The sequence below is a fragment of the Colletes latitarsis genome, chromosome 7 (assembly GCF_051014445.1).
Source record: "Colletes latitarsis isolate SP2378_abdomen chromosome 7, iyColLati1, whole genome shotgun sequence".
Classification (NCBI taxonomy): Eukaryota; Metazoa; Arthropoda; class Insecta; order Hymenoptera; family Colletidae; genus Colletes; species Colletes latitarsis.
In genome coordinates, this window is record NC_135140.1 from 5,207,788 (window position 1) to 5,226,789 (window position 19,002).

Sequence of the window (19,002 nt, forward strand, 5' to 3'; positions counted from 1 at the left end):
GCGTGCAGCTTACATACGAATAACGACGACGCCGACGACTACGCCGTCGACGAGGATGAGCACGACCGAGGATGCATTACGCCCCCACCATTACGTACTACGAAATACTACGTTCTGTGATGCGGTGCAATTAAGCCCACAGCCCCTCCCTCGCCTACATCCTACGCCCTCCTTGCCCCCACCATCGACTCGACAGACTTCGGACCCGCAGGGGCGCAAGTCCGTCTCTTCTTTTAACCACCCCCTACCGCCGCCGTTTATCCATTCGTTCATTCATCAGAACACACTTCTTTAACCGGCTCGCAATTCGAACGACGTAACCTCGGAAAGGAGAATACGATTCTTAATGGCCTGGATTTTCGCGAGACTTGTATTTCCTACAGAGTTCGGAGTCGATACGTTACCAAACTAAGGTAAACGTCTCAATTATCAACGTTTTAACAATCGTCGCTTCAAACGATCATTATTTTTTGTTTATTTTATAATACAGTCAACCGTCGACCTAAAAAAATTAATTCTTACAGTGAGATGTTAAGGAAACTAAACCTGGATAGGATCCATCAATTTCAATTGGATTAAAGAATAACTTAAAGGTGAGGGAAGGAGAAGCTTAACAAAAAATCAAAAGAAAAATTCGAAAATCCCACTTTAGAAATAATAAATAAAACAAAAATATTAAATTATATAACATAGTACTCTCGAAATTTTGACGACGCGTAGAATTAAATCACCATTTTCTCGAGAAGTACTTTTCAGACTTTAATAATGAACATCTTTGTTGCGAATATTCAAATAAAATTTCACCTTTTAGAGCGCCACTCTTTGAAACATTAATTGGATCCGTTACAACGAGGCCGAATGCAATTATAAAAATTACAACCGATTTTAATAACAACTTGCTATTATTCTCTAAAAAAAAATCTTTGTTGCATTGTTCTTTCATTACTTTGCATGTGTTTCTACTCTGAAATACATACTTTTTATACAGATTGCACAAACACGCATATTCGTTTCAACGATTAAAAACACATTTTTACTTATCACTATAATACATATACAGGCGCATAAATATACAGATTTATTTTTTTATATCTAAGTAAACGAAATTACGAAATTATAATTAAACTCTAAAAATCATTACTAAAAAACATATGAATACAACTACAAATAATTAGAAACAAAGCAGAATTACTTAGGGTTACTTACGATTAGACAATCATCTTCAAAATTCGCCATACTTTTTATCCATCATGACAGCAACTCCATCCTACAAAGATTTTTCGTTTCCCGTATCAAGAATCCAACATTCTACAAGAATCCTACAGATCGTTCAAAATTCGTTATCATCCAAGCAAACGTCACAACTTTTTACACAAGAATATGAATTTCACAATTCGAACATGGCTGTCTCTTTAGCAACATTGTAACGACTGAGTTTCAACTTCACGCAGCGAATTCCCTCGCAATTTTTCAACTGTACATGTGCTGCCATCTCTCGAGCAATCCAGCAACCGTAATTTTTAAATTATAACGGCTTTGTCTTTATCCATGATCACGTATATAGTTTTGCACGGATTTTTCGATTTTTGACGCACAACTAGATAATTTCTTAAATTGGATATGTTTCCACTATGGAAGGAAAACATTTCCGAATAGCCCTAATCTAACAAACATTCGTACAAATAGAAAGCTTTTTAACCTTCAATTCTCAGATAGTCTTCATGTTCAACAATTTATATACATTGCAACAATAATTAATATATGAATGCAACTACAAATGATTAGAAATAAATATGAATTACTTAGGATAACTTACAAATAGGTCGATATCTTCTGATATAAGATTTCTTCAAAATTCGCCACACTTTTTCCATCATGGTGGCAACTCCATCGTCCACAGATTTTTCGTTCGTTATATCGTGAATCCAAAATTCTTCCTCGATCCTACACACCTTTCGAAATTCGTCATTGTTCAAACAAACATCACAACTTTCTTCGTAAATTTACATATTCATATTTTACAATTCGAATGTGATTATTTCCTCACAACGATGTATCTACTAGTTTTAGTTTCATATGGCGAATTCCCCCGCAAATTTTCCACTGTACATGTGGTACCATCTTTCGAACGTTCCAACAAGCGTTGTCATTTTGACGGCTTTGCCTTTATCCATGCACGTGTGTTCGCGTGTTGCACGGATCGTTCGATTTTTGGCGCACAACTAGGTAATTTCTCAAAGATATTCTAAGATCAGTAAAATTAATATCGATTAGGAAAAACGAGAAACAACGCGCGTCATTAAGCATTGTGTAATTTTAACATGCTTCAGCGTCAACGTTGAATCAAAGTTCCTTTTGTCTCGACTGGTGGTGTTTCGTTTCTCCTTTACAGATCGTTGTACCCTTTTGCCTTCGTTTAACTTTTGTTTTCATTTTCCGAATGCTAGCTATATGCAACTCAATTACTTTCGAAAAAGTTACTTTCAATCCCGCGCTTGGATATTGAAGAAATGCGATAAAAAATCTACCTCCTTGTCTGCCTTCCTCTTTCCATCGCCCCACTTTGTCCCTCTCTCGCTCCTTCTGTCCATCTTTGTTTCTCTCGCTAGTTGTCTCATGTAACGAGCCGTTTACGGCAATGGAAATTTTTCGGATTTTCGAATTCAACGTTATTGCATCGTCTCAATTTGCCACCTGAACGCACGTGCGATCGTGCTCCTAACCTGCAGCTTACATAACTCATATCGTCAGCACGAATTTCATAAATTTACGTAGTAACGACGCTAGAAGTGTTTCATGAAATTTCAGACGAACCATGCCGTCCGACGCAAAGAAGAAACAACAGCAAAAAAAGAAGGAAGCCGCTAAGGCTAGACAATCCGGTAAGAAACCACCCCAAACCAATCAGATAAAAACTGCAGAAGATAGCAAAGAAGGCAGTCCTGGTTCAGGGGCCCTTCAAAATGGAACCAATGGAACCCCCCCTATCAGTACTGAAGGTAAAACTGAAAATATTTTATGTCAATTGTACATCCCATCTAATTGAATCTCCCTTGATCATTACAGAGGCATTGTGTCTGAAATTGGAAGCAGATGCTAGACTTAATGCAGAAGCACGTTCTTGCACAGGTTCATTAGCTTCGCATCCACGTAGTCGAGACATAAAAATATCTAACTTTTCTATAACTTTCCACGGCTGTGAGCTTCTACAGGATACTATGTTAGAATTGAATTGTGGTAGACGTTATGGTTTGCTTGGTCTTAATGGGTCTGGAAAGTCTACTTTATTAGCTGTACTTGGAAATCGTGAAGTTCCTATTCCCCAACAAATTGATATCTTTCACTTGACTAGAGAAATGCCTGCTAGCGATAAAACAGCTTTAGAGTGTGTAATGGAGGTAGATGAAGAGCGCGTTCGGTTAGAGAAACTAGCAGAAGAATTGATGGAATGCGATGAGGAAGATGCTCAAGTGCGTTTCTATTTATATTATTTTAAATTTAAATTTTAAATATTCTCTTACAGTCGTCGACGTAAAATTGAACCAAAACGAAAATTTTATTTAAATAGGAACAACTCATGGATGTTTACGAGAGATTGGAAGATATGTCGGCCGACACAGCCCAAGCTCGCGCTGCTCATATTTTGCATGGATTGGGTTTCACTGCAAAAATGCAAAAAACACCCACCAAAGACTTCTCCGGAGGTTGGCGAATGCGAATTGCTCTTGCTAGGTACAAAAAACTATAAAAATAATTTGAAAATATTGTAACAACTACAGTAGTCTCCGCTTTAGCGTCTACACTTTTCTCCGCTTAGGCGTCAGTTGCTATCCCCACCAATTCTTGGAAATAGGACCTCGGAATGAGCTTTGAACGATCCGAGAAAACTAATATGAAACTTGATATAATATTCACAATGTTAGTCAAATTTTTAGTAACAAAACGTCTTCTCGACGGACGTTCGTATGTCTTACCTTTTCCTTTTAGCGTTTTTCTAAAGCATTTGATGCTCAAGTCCACTTTTACGTGTGCTGGGTATCGATATCTCGCCCACGTTTGCTGGGTATCAATATCTCGCTCATTCATTTGAATTTCGAGAAGTCACCTCCCCGCATAAGTGTCCAAATTTGATCCCAATTACGGACACTAAAGCGGAAACTAGTGTATGGAGTGAAAACATTTTCTTTCAGAGCCTTGTACGTGAAACCTCATTTATTGTTACTTGACGAACCCACCAATCATTTGGATCTTGATGCTTGCGTATGGTTGGAAGAAGAGTTGAAGACTTATAAACGAATTCTCGTCATCATTTCTCATTCACAAGATTTCCTTAATGGCATTTGTACAAATATCATTCATGTCAATAAGAAACAATTAAAATACTACACTGGTAATTACGAAGCCTTTGTGAAGACAAGGTAAGTTAATAATAATGATGAAAGCTTCCGAAAGTAATAAATGTAGAGTAAACATCGATAGAGTTAATATGAACTGTTTAAATTAGGATGGAATTACTAGAGAATCAAGTGAAACAGTATAATTGGGAACAGGATCAAATTGCGCATATGAAAAATTATATTGCTCGATTTGGTCACGGTTCCGCCAAGTTAGCGAGACAAGCTCAATCGAAGGAAAAGACTTTAGCGAAAATGGTAGCTCAAGGCCTCACAGAAAAAGTTGTCAATGACAAAGTATTAAATTTCTATTTCCCCTCTTGCGGAACTATTCCGCCCCCCGTTATAATGGTTCAAAATGTTAGTTTTCGTTACAACGAAGATTCGCCTTGGATCTATAAAAACTTAGAGTTCGGCATCGATTTGGATACCAGAATTGCGTTGGTTGGCCCAAATGGTGCCGGGAAAAGTACGCTTTTAAAACTGTTATATGGAGATGTAAGTACTATAATCTATTATACATTTTAATGATAAAAGTAGACTTAATCACTTACATATTCATGGATAAATGCAGTTAGTTCCATCAAGCGGCATGATACGTAAAAACAGCCATCTTCGAATAGCAAGATACCATCAGCATTTACATGAACTATTAGACTTGGATATATCGCCTCTTGATTACATGATGAAAGCCTTTCCAGATGTTAAAGAACGCGAAGAGATGAGAAAGATTATCGGTCGTTACGGATTAACTGGTCGTCAACAAGTATGATTGTTTAGAAGATTCGAAAACCCGACAAAAATGATTTTTTTCAACATTTAAAATGTGTTATCTTATTTTCTTGCGTTTAGGTATGTCCAATACGACAATTGTCTGACGGCCAGCGTTGCAGAGTAGTGTTTGCATGGCTCGCTTGGCAAGTACCTCACTTACTCCTTCTTGACGAACCAACGAATCATTTAGATATGGAAACAATCGATGCATTAGCCGACGCAATTAATGACTTTGATGGCGGAATGGTGCTTGTATCTCACGATTTCAGATTGATTAATCAGGTATATTTTGGTTTAAAAAATTAACGACATGAGTTTTGAACAAAAATAACAATCTTTTAAATTTGGTTTATTAGGTGGCAAAAGAAATCTGGGTTTGTGAGAATGGTACTATCACAAAATGGAGTGGAAATATTTTGAACTACAAGGAGCATCTTAAAAACAAAGTTCTTAATGACAACCAAAAAAGGCAGAAGGAATTATTTAGAAGTAAATAATGTGAACATTATATTTTGTTCTGCTCCATTTCTCTTTCCAGTATACTGTCCCTCCGATATAGGAACCTGCCTCTTACCCCCTCTTATTTTTGGACATTTCTTCGTGTCTAGCACTGAATTTGCGCTGCTGTGTAGCGTCATCGGTGGTCAAGAATTTCTTAGCTAATTTATTTAAATAATAAAGCGAATTATTCTGTGACAACATACAAGATTAATCCATGGTATATTTGCCATGCTAATAATTTAGGGATCCGATATCAACAATGTACTGTGAGAAATATAAATTGGATATATATATAGATTATTACAGAATATTACAAGAATAAAATACGTTTAAATATTACAAACACATTTCAAATACTCTACTTTTTCTTACAATTCAGCTTTATTATAAAGTCCTATATATCTATAAATTAATTTAATTTTTATAGATATACAAAATATATGTGTGTAAACACTTATAAATACTTAATACAATTCAAATGACGTGATCTTTGAGATATAGTTTTTATCTCGGGTATATATAAACAATCTGATAGTATAACAATGGAAGACTAAAATTCTGCGCATATCCATGTCACAAAATATTACCTCTAGTGTTCTCTGATCATAAAAGTGTTAAAATATATATCTTACAGTATTTTTTAATACGTCATGAAAATAATGTATGCATTTTTATAATTACTATAATTAGAAACAATGTAAAACACTAATATTGTTGGTAGAAAACTTGAAATTGCACTGTTGGGTTTTTGACCTTGACGTAATAAAAACAGAAATATATAACGCGTAACATTTTCATAACACTGTGTGTACCTTCAATACCTTAGGTATATCTTAGGTAGATCTTAATGAAACTTAGTATTAAGACCCAAAACCACGGAAGATATGGAAATAGTAAATACTAGAAGAGTTTTTTACATGTTAGGAAATTAAATTATTTAAACCGGTGTTGAAGCTGGAACAGAACATGCTACCTCTTGTGCCAGAGCTGCATTTCGTAAAATTGCTAAATGAGAGTCCATATCGCTTAAAGCTTGATCGATAAATGCTAATTTTCTAGCATGGTTTTTTGATACTCCATGCTTGGTCACTAATGCTAAATGTGTCACAGCCAATACCAATGCTGCTACTCTAGCTTCTAAAAGTCTTGCATCTAATGGTGGATACAAACTTCTAACCACATCATCGACACGAGGTGGAATACGTCTAGCAACCTAAAAGTTAAAAACCTTAGAATATTAAATCGAGTTCGTGAGATCAAAAACTATGCACTTACATCTACTATTTCCAGTGGAACAGTGTTACTGTTTACTGTTCCTGCAATAGCAGTAAGACTTGATGCCAAGGCATGACAAGATCTTAATACAGCTATACATAGTGGAGCTAAACCAGTAGCATCATCAACCCACCTGCAGTTTTTGTAGAATTTTATTGTTGAAAAACATTTTTAAATTGTTATCTCTTTTCAACATCATTAATAACAATTGTATTATACCTCTCAGCACCTGCTAACCACTCCTCACTTTCCCATGCATCTAAGCCTAATCCAGAATAATTTTCTCCTTCTAACAAATCTGAGCTTAAATCTGGAGAATCTTTTTGATTCTAAAAGAAAATCGTAGAAACTTTGTAATCATTTTCTAGTTTCTATTACATTGACAACAACTAACTTACATAGTAACACCGTTGTCTTTTACAAATAACAAGCAGCACTAAAAGAGCTCCAAGGAAAACAGCAGCAAGTGCACCAAGTGCTACAGCCACTACTGTTTCCATCCCAGTAGCACCAGCCGTAGGCCCATTATTGCTCATAGACACTGGAGAACTCATCATTTAGATGAGCTTGATAGTTAACTAATTTTATTGAAACGAATATTTAAAAGGATCGTAAAAACCTCGTAAACAGTTCATGAATACAACTCAAAGTATTTCCCTCGTATCTAAAATGTCAACAACAGTATCGAGTTTCCCGGTGATAGTCGGTGAGAGGCAGAGGCTGTCACAAATGTTAAGCTCTATTCATTAACAAATTCCTTGTTGCATCTTTCATAGCTACCGTGATATTATGTAATTTGAGGCTGATATTAACAAGTGGGGTACATTTTATACTGTTCGTCGTCTATATACAACAGAATCGTGATTAAAGAACTTTCAAACAGCGGGAGAATTGATACTGAATGTGCTTTCGAATTGTAACATTGAGGAGATCATGACTACTGATCAATGACGAGATTAATTAAGACTCATTTCAGTAAAATTGCTTAGAATATAATCTTACTAATTGATTCGTTACGATTAGAAGAAAGTAGAAAATTTAAAATGAGAAGAGGCATTAGTTGCGTGGAAAAAATTCAACATTCTTATAATTATTAATTTTAGGAACGATGTAGTACAATTATAAGAAATATTGTTTAAGCATACGCTTAAGTAGGTGTTTATATAGGCATGTGCAGTTTTAATGATGTATTCTTATATAAACATTAACATCTAGGGAATTCTAACGTTATGGATGTGTATTAACAATTCCTTTCAAATGGAAATACAATTAAATAATTAATCATTGTACAAAATACTTTAAAAACATTAAATTTCATTGTATAATCCACGTTGTATTTTGTTTGCTGCTACTAAATGATTACTAGGATCCGCGTTGATTGAAAATTTTCAAATAATCATTGAATTAATCCTTTCGCTACACTTTTGATAAGAAAAAGATAAATACCGACGAAGTGTCAAGTGCAAACGTCTAACTCAAAAAAACAATGATTTAACAATTGTTCAGATAATTGAACACCATATGTTAAACAAACTTGGTAGCACTGATTGCGAGAATTAAAATATTTCAGTGGTTTTCATAGTCATATGTTTTCTGTCATGAAAGAATTGCTGTCAAATTTAGTGTCATTTGTGAATATTCGGTAGGTAGATAATCAAAAGATTTTCACCGAACAGTTTTCAATTCTATAATAAATTATCTCAGTGTAGTTTTGAACTTTTGACACTGATCGACAAGTGGAACGTAACCTGTTTCAAATCATTTATAAACTTATTCCTTCACGTGTGCAGGTTACAATAAACTGTACGATTTTTAACGATACGTTTCATGCGTAAAACACGTTGCAAACCTTCTAAATTGAAACTTAAAGTTTCCATGTGGATATTATGGCTCTATGAATTACTTCAGCACTGGGATTAATCAAAAAAGTGTTACATTACTGAAAGACATAGAAGAAAAAAGTATTGCACAAAGGACTTTCTGACAAGGAAATACTCTTTAAAATATTAGAAACATTACCTATCAAGAGATAAACAAATATTTACATAGCATCTGTAATAAACTTTGTTATCAATATGAACAGAAAAGCAAACAGTGCTACAGCAATATTAAAACAGGATTATTTGCGTCTGAAGAAAGACCCTGTACCCTATGTCCTTGCAGAACCAGTACCTTCCAATATATTAGAATGGTAAATTTTTTAAATATCTCAATATAATTAGTAGATGTTTAAAAATATAGAGTGATAATGAATGATAATGAATATGATGTAATATTTTTTGTAGGCACTATGTAGTGAAAGGTCCAGAGGGAACTCCGTATGAAGGAGGATTTTATCATGGGAAGCTTATATTTCCTGGAGAATTTCCATTTCAGCCTCCTAGCATTTATATGCGTACACCAAATGGTCGATTTAAAGTTAATACTAAATTATGCTTATCTATTTCTGACTTTCATCCGGATACATGGAATCCAGCATGGAGTGTATCTACTATACTCATTGGATTGCTGAGTTTCATGGTGTGTAATTAAATATTAACACATATCAATATTTAAACTAAAGTTTGATGTCTAATGTTAATTTTTATGGTAGGTTGAAAAAAGTCCTACTCTGGGTAGTATTAACACAACAGATTATGAAAAAAAACAATTGGCTGTACAGAGTTTGGCATATAATTTAAAGGACAAGATGTTTTGCGAGCTCTTTCCAGAAACCGTCGAGGTATTATTAGTGCTTCTATATTTATTATGTACAGTAGTGCCCACATAAGTGACCGCATTTTTGCCCACTTAAATGACCGCGGTGATCCTTACCAATTCGTAGAAGCCAAGCGGCTTTGAACATCGAGCGTGTCGAGCTTAACTTGACGCCGATCGTTATCGATATATTGTATATATGGTTTCGGGTGCCAACTATTGTATCTCACTCGCACTTATCCTCTTTCCTTATCTCCGTTGAATTCTGAAAAGTAACCATGCCCACATAAATGACCGCGGCCGGTCCCGAGCTTGGTCACTTAGGTGGGCACTACTGTATATATGACCGATTTAATATTTATGTTACAGGTTATAAGAGCAGAATTAGAACGTAGAAAAGAGTTAGAAAAACAGGCGAGAAATCACTGTAATATACCTAATGGTTCATCTTTGTTACAAAATCACTTTCAAACAGATCAAAGCCCATTGAACAGAGTGTTAACTAATCTCGTTGTTATTATCGGCTTTGCGGCATTTGTTTATATAGTGAAACACGTTTTGACGAGCATCGCTATGGAATAAGCTAAAAGTGAATGCAATGCAGTCATCTCTATTTTTTAGGTAAAATAAGAAGAAAGAAGAAGTTGTGATAACAGTGCGTGCAGATCTTGAGTAAAGATCTTAAGAATGTGATCGAGGTATAAACTTCTAGAGTTCACATGCCTGTTCATCTACTTATCTACATGGTACTATGCAACCTTTCGGTTTTGACTATGCTAGTATACTGTGGATGTTTGGTAGATTTTCATGAAGGTTAATTGTAAAATACAAGTTGTACTATATTTGCAAATTTTAAACACGATAACAGCAAGTCAAAGGTAAAAATTTATTGGATTTTTATCCAAATGTTTAGTATTGGAAACAAAGTGTCATATGCTTTTATTTGTTTCTGAGAATTTAACACCGTTATCGATTCAGATTCTTTCAATCAATATCATTAACTCAAGTTGAGTTCTGTTACGCGAACTTCCAAAGCATAGTTCTTGGACCACCTGTACTTAGCAATTATTTGATAAATTATGTACAAGAGCAAAAGCGAAAACAAGGAAAAAGAGTGAGAGAGTGAGAATAATAAGATCGTAGGGGCTTCCCGCGTTACAATCGTTGACCCAAATCAATGAACATCAAATAATTTTGATATAGCTTTCGTACTTCCATTTCCAATTTATTTGTGTATTTATGATAAGTTTCGCCCCATGATATATTATAGCCTTATAAAAGAAGAAATAATTGCACAAACTTACGTTAATAAAATAGCTGATGTTTGTCTTTGCGATGTGCCAATGAAACTAAGTCAAAATTTTTAACTGAATTGGACTGAGCTTAATGAAATAGCTTATATCACGAGTGAAAAATGTTGATCTTGTAAATATGTGTAACAGGTTAGTAAGAAATACATAACTGATGAATACGAACTTATCTTAAATCTGGAGATCAGTGTCAGTATTTATTCTTTATCCGGATAGTACTGCTCAAAAATCAATTTTTTAAAAAAAAGCACGTAATCTTGCTTTTCTGAATGTACAATGTATGTCTATCGCGTGTGCTTGCTAAAGGTATAAGAACAGATTCTAATTTAATTTAAACTTATAGATTAACAACGTAACATTATATAAAATAATTAACAATCAATGTGTACCAAGAACACTAACGAGAACTGAAATAGGATCTGTAAGTCGATATTTATGTTACATAAAACTGCCTCAATTTTATTTATGAATTAAACAATGTAACAATTTCGTACATAAGAAAATGCGTCAATTTTTTTTCTTTGTTACATATCTTACATCGTTTATTCATTACTCGAACAATTAAATAAGGTGTACGATATAATAAAAAAGAAGCACAGAATTAACGCGAAAGCTAAAATTAGAATATTTGGTGCGCTCGTCGTTAATTTAACTGTGCCATCGTTTATTACAATTCGTTCGGAACAAAAGTTATTGTGGATATGTTACGTTACTTTTACAAGAAATGAACGTATTCTCATTAATTACAACATTAAACACGCGCAATATTAAATAAATATTTGTCTTCGCTTACCATCGTCTTCAATCGATCGTTTATTCGCTTTCTGCACAAGAATTCGAGATAACGCGTGCTTGTTTATACTTGTGCCTTCTACTCGTGTGTGTTCGTGAAAAAACTGTTTCTACTTTACTGAATGAACGTGTAAATACGATGTACGCGTTATAATTAAAAGTGTTAAAATTTCAGTTACCTGAGGATAGACGAAAAGTCGCGGTTTCCTATTGTAACTATATTAATGCAGTTCGACGAACAGAGATGTCGTTGCAACCGATTTTCAAAATTGCGCCTGTTCTTCGCTGCACAATTTACGTTTTGTTGTATGGTATGTTTTATTTATTATTATTTGTTTGTATTTAGAGTATATTGATTAGAAAATTCTAAGGTAAGAAATTTGAAAAATACGAGGTAATTAAGATTTCGAAAAATACGAGCAGTCTCTATTTTCCAATTTCCATATTTTGTTTTCAAAAAACATTGTCCGTATTTCACAATACTTTAGTATGCAAGCCTAATATAATCACTCTAGGTGGGAATCATTTTCTTTAGTGTATAATCATTTAATTGACATCAAAACCAAATCGAGTCCCTGTAACAGTACGACGTTCAAATAACCTTAAATACCAAAGTTTGTGTTCGAAACATAACGTTACAATTTTGAACAAATTGTTATACTCTATCATTTGAAGGTCACATTGTTACAGGTCGTTGAATCACAGACGAGGTATGCTCGTGATGTTCTAAAACTTGAAATATTTAAAAAATATTGCAAAACCCAGAGTGCAAGAGATCGTGTAGCTTCCATTTTAATGCAGAAATTAAAATGTATACAATAAATTAAATTATTTAATAGTTTTCTCATTCAACATTAGGTTAAGTACATTTTAATTATATTGTACAAAAATTCAGAATTTTCTTTAAATATAATATAATAATTTTAACGTTATAATAGAATAGTTTTAATCTTTTCTATGTTTCTACATTTTATAAATATATTATTTTTAACATTAAAACAAATCGAAAAGTAATGATTATTGTCTAGGATCTTGTTGAAGGTTAATTTACTACTACTTGGATCCAAATGTTTTTTTGTTTGAAGACATCGTCACGTAATCGATAACATGAGAATATTTTAATAACAATGAAACAACTATGTTTTATATCTATTGTCCTCTCTCCTATAACATCCTTTACTTGTGAGAATTTTGTGATGTCATGCAGGTTAAACCTTAACCCTAAAGTACCACGCTGGGGCCCACTGGATTCTAGTCTGTTTTCTCGTGTTTATAGATTTCATAAACAGCGGTGTTGGGTTCCTACTGCTACCAAAAGAAATGTACATGTACAGTTTATGGTGTCCACCATAAAATAGATGACGTTTTAGCTTAAGCGCTCGTCAGAAATTGGGTCCTATCACGGTATAAGAAGAAGGATCCTACAGAGATTTTGTACAAATATGACATATTATGGTATGCCTTCTTAGAATAACAGGAGATATGATATGTCATGAATTGCTGAGCTATTTTTTCATTGAAATTAAACGATAAACAGGTACCATCTTTTGTAAACTAATAAATTTCATCTAGATCTACGTGAAAAAAAACACATGTCTAAATTTTGACGAAAAAGTGACATGTCAGGTTTTGCAATTTGACTACAGATTCGATCGATGATTGTTTTGACAATAGTTTTCATTTGCGTAGCAATTTTGGATTCATCTGATTCATTCACGGACGGAGACGTGTCCCACTGTTTTTGAGTGACGCGTGTAAAGAACCATTCACAGTTTATCGATCGTCAGCGAGAGAAGGAGAATGGGAAGGGAGGAGGTTCGTGAGACAGCTCGCAGTTTACCGCAACGGTAAACAGTTAGGATTTTCTTTGAATGGTCCCTTGTACGTGTGCGCTCGGGAGGAAGGATGCATCCTGCGAAGACAGCTTCAAGCTTTCTTACAGGTTTTGTGTTTATATGTTACTAGATCCGCGACCGGACTCGGCATTTCCAGATAAATGTCATAGTCGTACTTTCAATTCAAATAACGACGACTGTCTTATGCAAATAATTGGGGAGTTACTTGTAATTAGGGCTTATTTCCTAAAGTTGTAGTTTGAGATATTCAATATCGAAACTTCTGTTTCTTTGTAGAGCCGCGATATTAATGAAAAACTTATACAATCGACATTGTATAAACTTTATTTTTCATATGGGATAGAAGAAAATGTATCGTAGGGAGATTACGTTGAGAAGGAAGAGAGTCGATGGACGAGGCGTAGTCGGAAAAAAAAGTATACTTACCGCCGAACTCTGTCTATGGACTTTTATTTACTATTCCAAGGCTTCGCGGGCACTGACGCTCTCGTTGAGAGTCCGCGCTATTTATCGGTCATGCCACCGGTTTTGTGTATATCGCCATCTATATTATAACCGCGGTTTGATTTCACGAAAAGCGAGGTAAATACAAAATTCGCCTACATTATTTCATATGCTCATAGCAATATGGTGATACTTAAATTGTTAAGGGGTAAGACCACTGTAAAAACCTGAAATAAAGCATTTTTTTGCGATTGTTTTTGAATGGATGGAAAAATGAGAGGATAATAATATTCAAGAATGTTATTAACCATGTCGTTAAGTGTTTAAAATAGTGTAAATTGACGACGCTGGAGCTATTCTCGCGAGGAGTGTTGAATTTGTGACGCTCTGCGGCATGCAGTGTAACTGACGCAAATTTGTATTTGGAAAAAAACAAAAAATTTTCTCTTAATCTACATCAGTATAGCTAGAGAAATACGCAGGGAATTTTTGAAACATTAATTTTTGTGTGATTGGCGAGCATTTGAAGTAGAAAGTTCAATTTTGTACAAAAAATAAAGCAAAAAATGTTAAAATTAACGTATCGAAGATCCCCTACGTATTTCTCTAGCTATACTCATGTAGATTAAGAGAAAATTTTTTGTTTTTTTGCATCAGTTATACTGCGTACCGCAAAGCGTCCCAAATTCAACACGCCTCGCGAGAATGGCTCCAGTATCGTTATTTTGCACTATTTTTGAATAAATATTTTTTTTTAAATACTTAACGACATGGTTAATAACATTCTTGAATATTATTATCCTCTCACTTTTCCATCCATTTAAAAAAAAATCGCAAAAAAACGCTTTATTTCAGGTTATTACAGTGATCTTACCACTTAACTTACAAATAAAAGATATCAACATCTACATAGTTTTTAAGAGAACGGCTTGTAATTCTGTGTGTATATAGATCACCCTGTGAACAAGACAGACTACTTTTCCTTTACGAATTCAACACCGCCAAAGCTGTGAGCAACAGCTAGGTGCTTTAATATTTACTTAGAACTCACCCGCGCTTAGTTTCCCTCGCGTTGAAACGGTTCTGCATCTGTCGTAGAGGCTTCCTGTGGATTGGTCGTTGGTAGATCCACCTTAATCCACGAAAACATCCCGCAAAAGAAGCAAACAGCAATTTATTCGGCCACGAAATAACAAGGAAGTCGTATTCTACGTGGCGCGTAACTTCTTCCTCCTCGGGACCACGGTTTCGAACCTCCCCGTACGACCTCCTTTCGTTTCGAGAACGCCCCTCGAGAGTTAATCATCGCAGTAGGCGCCAGGACACTTTGGTTTCGCCTGAGATCCTGCGAAAATAAGATGCACATGTCTGCGACGTGGCTCCGTTCTGTTCTATGTGTTTGGATTTGTCGAGTCGGTTGGTCTATTTTATATGTAAAATTACATTAAAGAAGCTGGTTTCTCCAAGAAATGTTGAATCTCTACTGTTCGTAATTTCTGTTTAGGTAACTTTAATTACCATTTTTATTCGTCCGCGTTCATTTCCCCATCTTAAACGCTTTTATATTAAGAACCAGATTACTTTGCATTCTATTGATTCGTATTTTCGATTCAAATATTTTTGCACAAGTACAATTTGTTCTGCATCTAACGCAGCTAATAAATATTATCTCGGAAGAAACGGTAACTATGTCGAGTTGTTTATATTTACTCTAATTTATAAATGGCTAAGTGTACAAATACTTTTTTTATCCACTGTAAATTCATTTAAAATTGGCGCACGAGGCGGCAAAGTGACATACAGTGTCGTCAATCGGTTCGAAACTGTTTCGGGGAATCATTTTACGTCCCCATTTCCTGCCGCCGGACGAGCTACGATCGCATAGGACCGTTCATCCGTGTCACAAAAATAATTAACTCGTGGAACGACCTCATTATGCCGCTTAATTAGCCGCCACTGGTATCCGTGTTTCTCGCGGAGCCCGAGAACCGAATCAGCTACCGAAATATGGCGATGTTCTGTCGAAGGAACGTGCTTTTTATTAACTTAATGAAGTTTTAATTATTTAACGTACGACTTCCTTATTATTTTCTCAGAGCACAAATCCTTTAGTAATATAATTGAGTTTTGTTTTAACTGCAAAGTGTTTTGTTTTATAGCACATAAAAATCGCACCTGTTAAACCTTTACATCCAGCAATAGTGCTGGTGTTCTGATAGAAACGTCGTCCACTGTAAAAGCACAAGGACGGAAAACTGCGACATTTCGCCGGTTTCTATTTCCATCCGCGTTTATCGGCGTCCAGACATTGCTGATAGGGTGGTTTCCTCGCTGGCGTATTTACCTACGTCCCGTTGAAGTGGCACAAACCGCCGTAGAATGGTTTACTGCTGGCGTAAAACGGTTTCTCCCCGGTGCTCGAATAAATGCCGTGCCATTGGATTGCTTCTATTCAGATATATATACGTCCGGCACGGTGGGGGCTGTACAGGGGCCAGTCGTTGGCACTAACGACGGACGATTCATCATCCGAGGGAAAACGAAAGGAGTGACAGAAATTGCGGTGATTTAGTAGGAAAAGACAGAGAACAGATGTTAAGTCTTTCCATCGCGTCTACCAGCCCCTTATCCGCTCCCTTTCCTCCATCGCGATTCGCTTGTCGTACACTCTCTTTTCTTTAACCTTCATCCAATTCCTCTTTAAGGTAGAACGCCAGGAGTTATCTTCCGTTTAGTTAGCGGAATTGATCCCTGACGATCGCGGACTCCGTTCCAGTCTTTTGTAGGCGACATGGACAGTAACAAATCTGAAAGAGCTCAAAGAGGGGGGTTGTATTTTGAATCAAAGGGAATGAACAGAATTGTAATCTTATAGAGATTTCAGTCATCGAGGTTCAAGTGTAAATTTTTTGGTCAATAGGTGGAGGAGAGGGAGAGCTTATACTTCTGCAACCCCGAAGGACTTGACGAGTGGACGAGGAAGGAGGATTCTTGATCTCCCGATGGTAGGATGAAGTGGTTGTTTAAGCACTCGTACCTAAGTGGTAGGGTTGGAGATTAATTGACCATCCATTGAAACGGGAGACTTTGTGTAAATATGTAACTACACTTAAATTAAATTTAGATTAACCACAAGGTCGATTTTAAGTGGTGCCAGTAAAATAGTAAATAATTAAAATTTTAATATTTGTTCGTATTCATAACGCTATACTGCCCTAAGCATAATGTTGCATTTCGTTTGTACGACTGAACTTCGTAGTGAGCTTTATTTCTAAAGAAAAATAACGATGATGTCTTTCGTTTAGATGAATCTGCCACGATGTATCGTAAACAAAATACAGAATTCAACCTGGGATTTATTTTTATCTTGCTGCATATAAAAAAATGGATATTTGTAGTATTGGGGAGAGGTTGCAATTGTATCCTAGCACCCTTTCCTGGTGTACTACTGAATTAGCTTAACACATAATATGGAGAACATATCGGATCGCAATGAAATTGAAAAGACAAAGTCCCAGTTGGAGAAAGAGAAGAAAAAAGAGAAAAATGGCCTACAGTCGTGCATAGAACGCTGTCAGGATTTCCATCAGAATCCCCGCGTTCGTAAATAAACCGGTGAAGCGTGGTGGGTCGCTATGTTTAGTTTAGGTGGTTTCTCAGATTTCTGGGATCACCATGAGAGAATGTGACAGGTCTTTCAGTTACCGGTGGCCGCTTTATGATCACGACTACCCTACAGATTCGCTTCCAGTCGCGAAGGGGTAGCAAGAGTTTTTATACAGTCAAACGAATTGTCCGAGATTATTTAAACTAATCGCGGAAGACGGTTCTCGAAGGATTATATCCTTCGTATAAATCTTTGCAAAGACGATTTCGTTGCATAAAAACAAAAATGGTCAGAAAGAAGTTAATTACGAAGTGGAAGATGTTATGGAAAAAAATTTATTTCCTTTTTATATTGGAACCCTTTCGAATTCCAAGCATTCTGGTTGGTCGTAAAAGGGTTAGGAGGTCGGCAGGGATGGGCAAATAGGCGAATTACATCAGCCTGTTTGTCGCGTTTTGCGGTCGCGTTTTGCGCTCACGTTCGCTGTAGGGTGGCGGCATCGCGTTGGAGGGAGAGGGGGGGAGCAACAACCGGTCGAAGAGGTCGAAGCAAACATCCGGTGTTCGCGGATTGGCCGAAGGACGATTGGTTGACATCGTTTTTGGCCAATAAGGCAGACTGGGCGTCGCTGGCCGCCGTTTCCTTGCAATAATATTTGCACTGGCACGTCTAATCCATTAAGTCCGCCATCGGACGTCGTTCGGTAAATTATTTATCGCCTCTTCCTCGTCGCTATTCCGTATCCCTTCACTCCGCCCCTGCTCATCTCCTCGCGCTAACCCGAATTTACGATCTGGGAATATCCGTATGTCTGTGGCGCGAGTCGTTACGAGCATTCGTGACGTCAGAAGTCGAACGTAACGCAACACTGAGATTTAAACGCTACCAGCTTCTGCACCGTCTTTCAGTACGGTCGAGACCACGTGTCGTTTAGGGTTGAAAGAATTCTTTTTCAGTTTTGTTCATTGACCGATCAAAATCACACGAGACTTTTGAACGATAAGATCACCTTAACAGATTCTCAATCAATCGAAAAAATATCCCTCCTTGTGCTGTATCGCGTTTTACGTTATTTAGAGTTTATTTTGTTCGAAGCATTGCATTGTTAATCTATAATTATCAAAATAAAAGATCAAAAGCTGATAGTGACAAGACGGGAATGAAAGGCGATAAAATTCAGGTCCGATGATCGTTTATTGCAGTACTCGCAATCGATATAAAAATACTGTACATTAGAAAGACGCTCGATCGTATACAAATAAAATGCACGAACGATACGCCGTTTAAGGAATGGAAATCTAAATTTCGCTGTATCCGCTAAAAACTGCAGGAAAACGCCACTTCCACAAAGA

The 19,002-nt window shown here is 36.1% G+C and overlaps 4 protein-coding genes across 9 annotated transcripts in view; 3 read left to right on the plus strand and 1 right to left on the minus strand.

The window, feature by feature from the left end:
- Positions 1–19,002, plus strand: part of Cox7c (Cytochrome c oxidase subunit 7C) — a 149,577-nt gene that overhangs the window by 90,362 nt on the left and 40,213 nt on the right. The window lies entirely within an intron of this gene.
- LOC143343217 (ATP-binding cassette sub-family F member 2) lies at positions 2,115–5,993 on the plus strand. 3 transcript variants are annotated; one of them, XM_076767867.1, is made up of 9 exons: positions 2,115–2,226; positions 2,809–2,999; positions 3,067–3,470; positions 3,569–3,732; positions 4,191–4,418; positions 4,505–4,892; positions 4,969–5,160; positions 5,247–5,450; positions 5,525–5,993. In XM_076767867.1, the coding sequence occupies exons 2-9, from the start codon at positions 2,816–2,818 to the stop codon at positions 5,663–5,665; spliced, it is 1,905 nt and encodes a 634-aa protein (XP_076623982.1). In that variant the 5' UTR covers positions 2,115–2,226; positions 2,809–2,815; the 3' UTR covers positions 5,666–5,993. The 3 variants fall into 3 exon arrangements, with proteins under 3 accessions (XP_076623982.1, XP_076623981.1, XP_076623984.1); XM_076767866.1 differs by having other exon boundaries at positions 2,152–2,245; positions 2,815–2,999; XM_076767869.1 differs by having other exon boundaries at positions 2,211–2,226; positions 2,791–2,999.
- On the minus strand, positions 6,035–7,870 carry Tmem98 (transmembrane protein 98). Its single transcript, XM_076767874.1, has 4 exons — positions 7,343–7,870; positions 7,164–7,273; positions 6,945–7,077; positions 6,035–6,882 (listed from the first exon to the last, which is right to left on the minus strand). The coding sequence occupies exons 1-4, from the start codon at positions 7,499–7,501 to the stop codon at positions 6,607–6,609; spliced, it is 678 nt and encodes a 225-aa protein (XP_076623989.1). The 5' UTR covers positions 7,502–7,870; the 3' UTR covers positions 6,035–6,606.
- On the plus strand, positions 8,308–14,070 carry LOC143343218 (ubiquitin-conjugating enzyme E2 J2). 4 transcript variants are annotated; one of them, XM_076767872.1, is made up of 7 exons: positions 8,308–8,586; positions 8,649–9,135; positions 9,230–9,464; positions 9,538–9,666; positions 10,011–13,280; positions 13,433–13,685; positions 13,960–14,070. In XM_076767872.1, the coding sequence occupies exons 2-5, from the start codon at positions 9,020–9,022 to the stop codon at positions 10,221–10,223; spliced, it is 693 nt and encodes a 230-aa protein (XP_076623987.1). In that variant the 5' UTR covers positions 8,308–8,586; positions 8,649–9,019; the 3' UTR covers positions 10,224–13,280; positions 13,433–13,685; positions 13,960–14,070. The 4 variants fall into 4 exon arrangements, with proteins under 4 accessions (XP_076623987.1, XP_076623986.1, XP_076623988.1 ...); XM_076767871.1 differs by having other exon boundaries at positions 8,654–9,135; XM_076767873.1 differs by having other exon boundaries at positions 8,853–9,135.

Excerpts from the sequence above, each read along its gene's own strand:
- LOC143343218 (XM_076767872.1), top strand. The coding sequence starts at position 9,020 with ATGAACAGAAAAGCAAACAGTGCTACAGCAATATTAAAACAGGATTAT. Across the intron at positions 9,465-9,537 it reads TTGGATTGCTGAGTTTCATG|GTTGAAAAAAGTCCTACTCT; the intron begins GTGTGTAATTAA and ends TTTTTATGGTAG. Across the intron at positions 9,667-10,010 it reads TCTTTCCAGAAACCGTCGAG|GTTATAAGAGCAGAATTAGA; the intron begins GTATTATTAGTG and ends TTTATGTTACAG.
- Tmem98 (XM_076767874.1), bottom strand. The coding sequence starts at position 7,501 with ATGATGAGTTCTCCAGTGTCTATGAGCAATAATGGGCCTACGGCTGGT. Across the intron at positions 7,078-7,163 it reads TGGTTAGCAGGTGCTGAGAG|GTGGGTTGATGATGCTACTG; the intron begins GTATAATACAAT and ends CAAAAACTGCAG. Across the intron at positions 6,883-6,944 it reads TTCCACTGGAAATAGTAGAT|GTTGCTAGACGTATTCCACC; the intron begins GTAAGTGCATAG and ends TTTAACTTTTAG.
- LOC143343217 (XM_076767867.1), top strand. The coding sequence starts at position 2,816 with ATGCCGTCCGACGCAAAGAAGAAACAACAGCAAAAAAAGAAGGAAGCC. Across the intron at positions 3,733-4,190 it reads ATGCGAATTGCTCTTGCTAG|AGCCTTGTACGTGAAACCTC; the intron begins GTACAAAAAACT and ends ATTTTCTTTCAG. Across the intron at positions 4,893-4,968 it reads TAAAACTGTTATATGGAGAT|TTAGTTCCATCAAGCGGCAT; the intron begins GTAAGTACTATA and ends GGATAAATGCAG.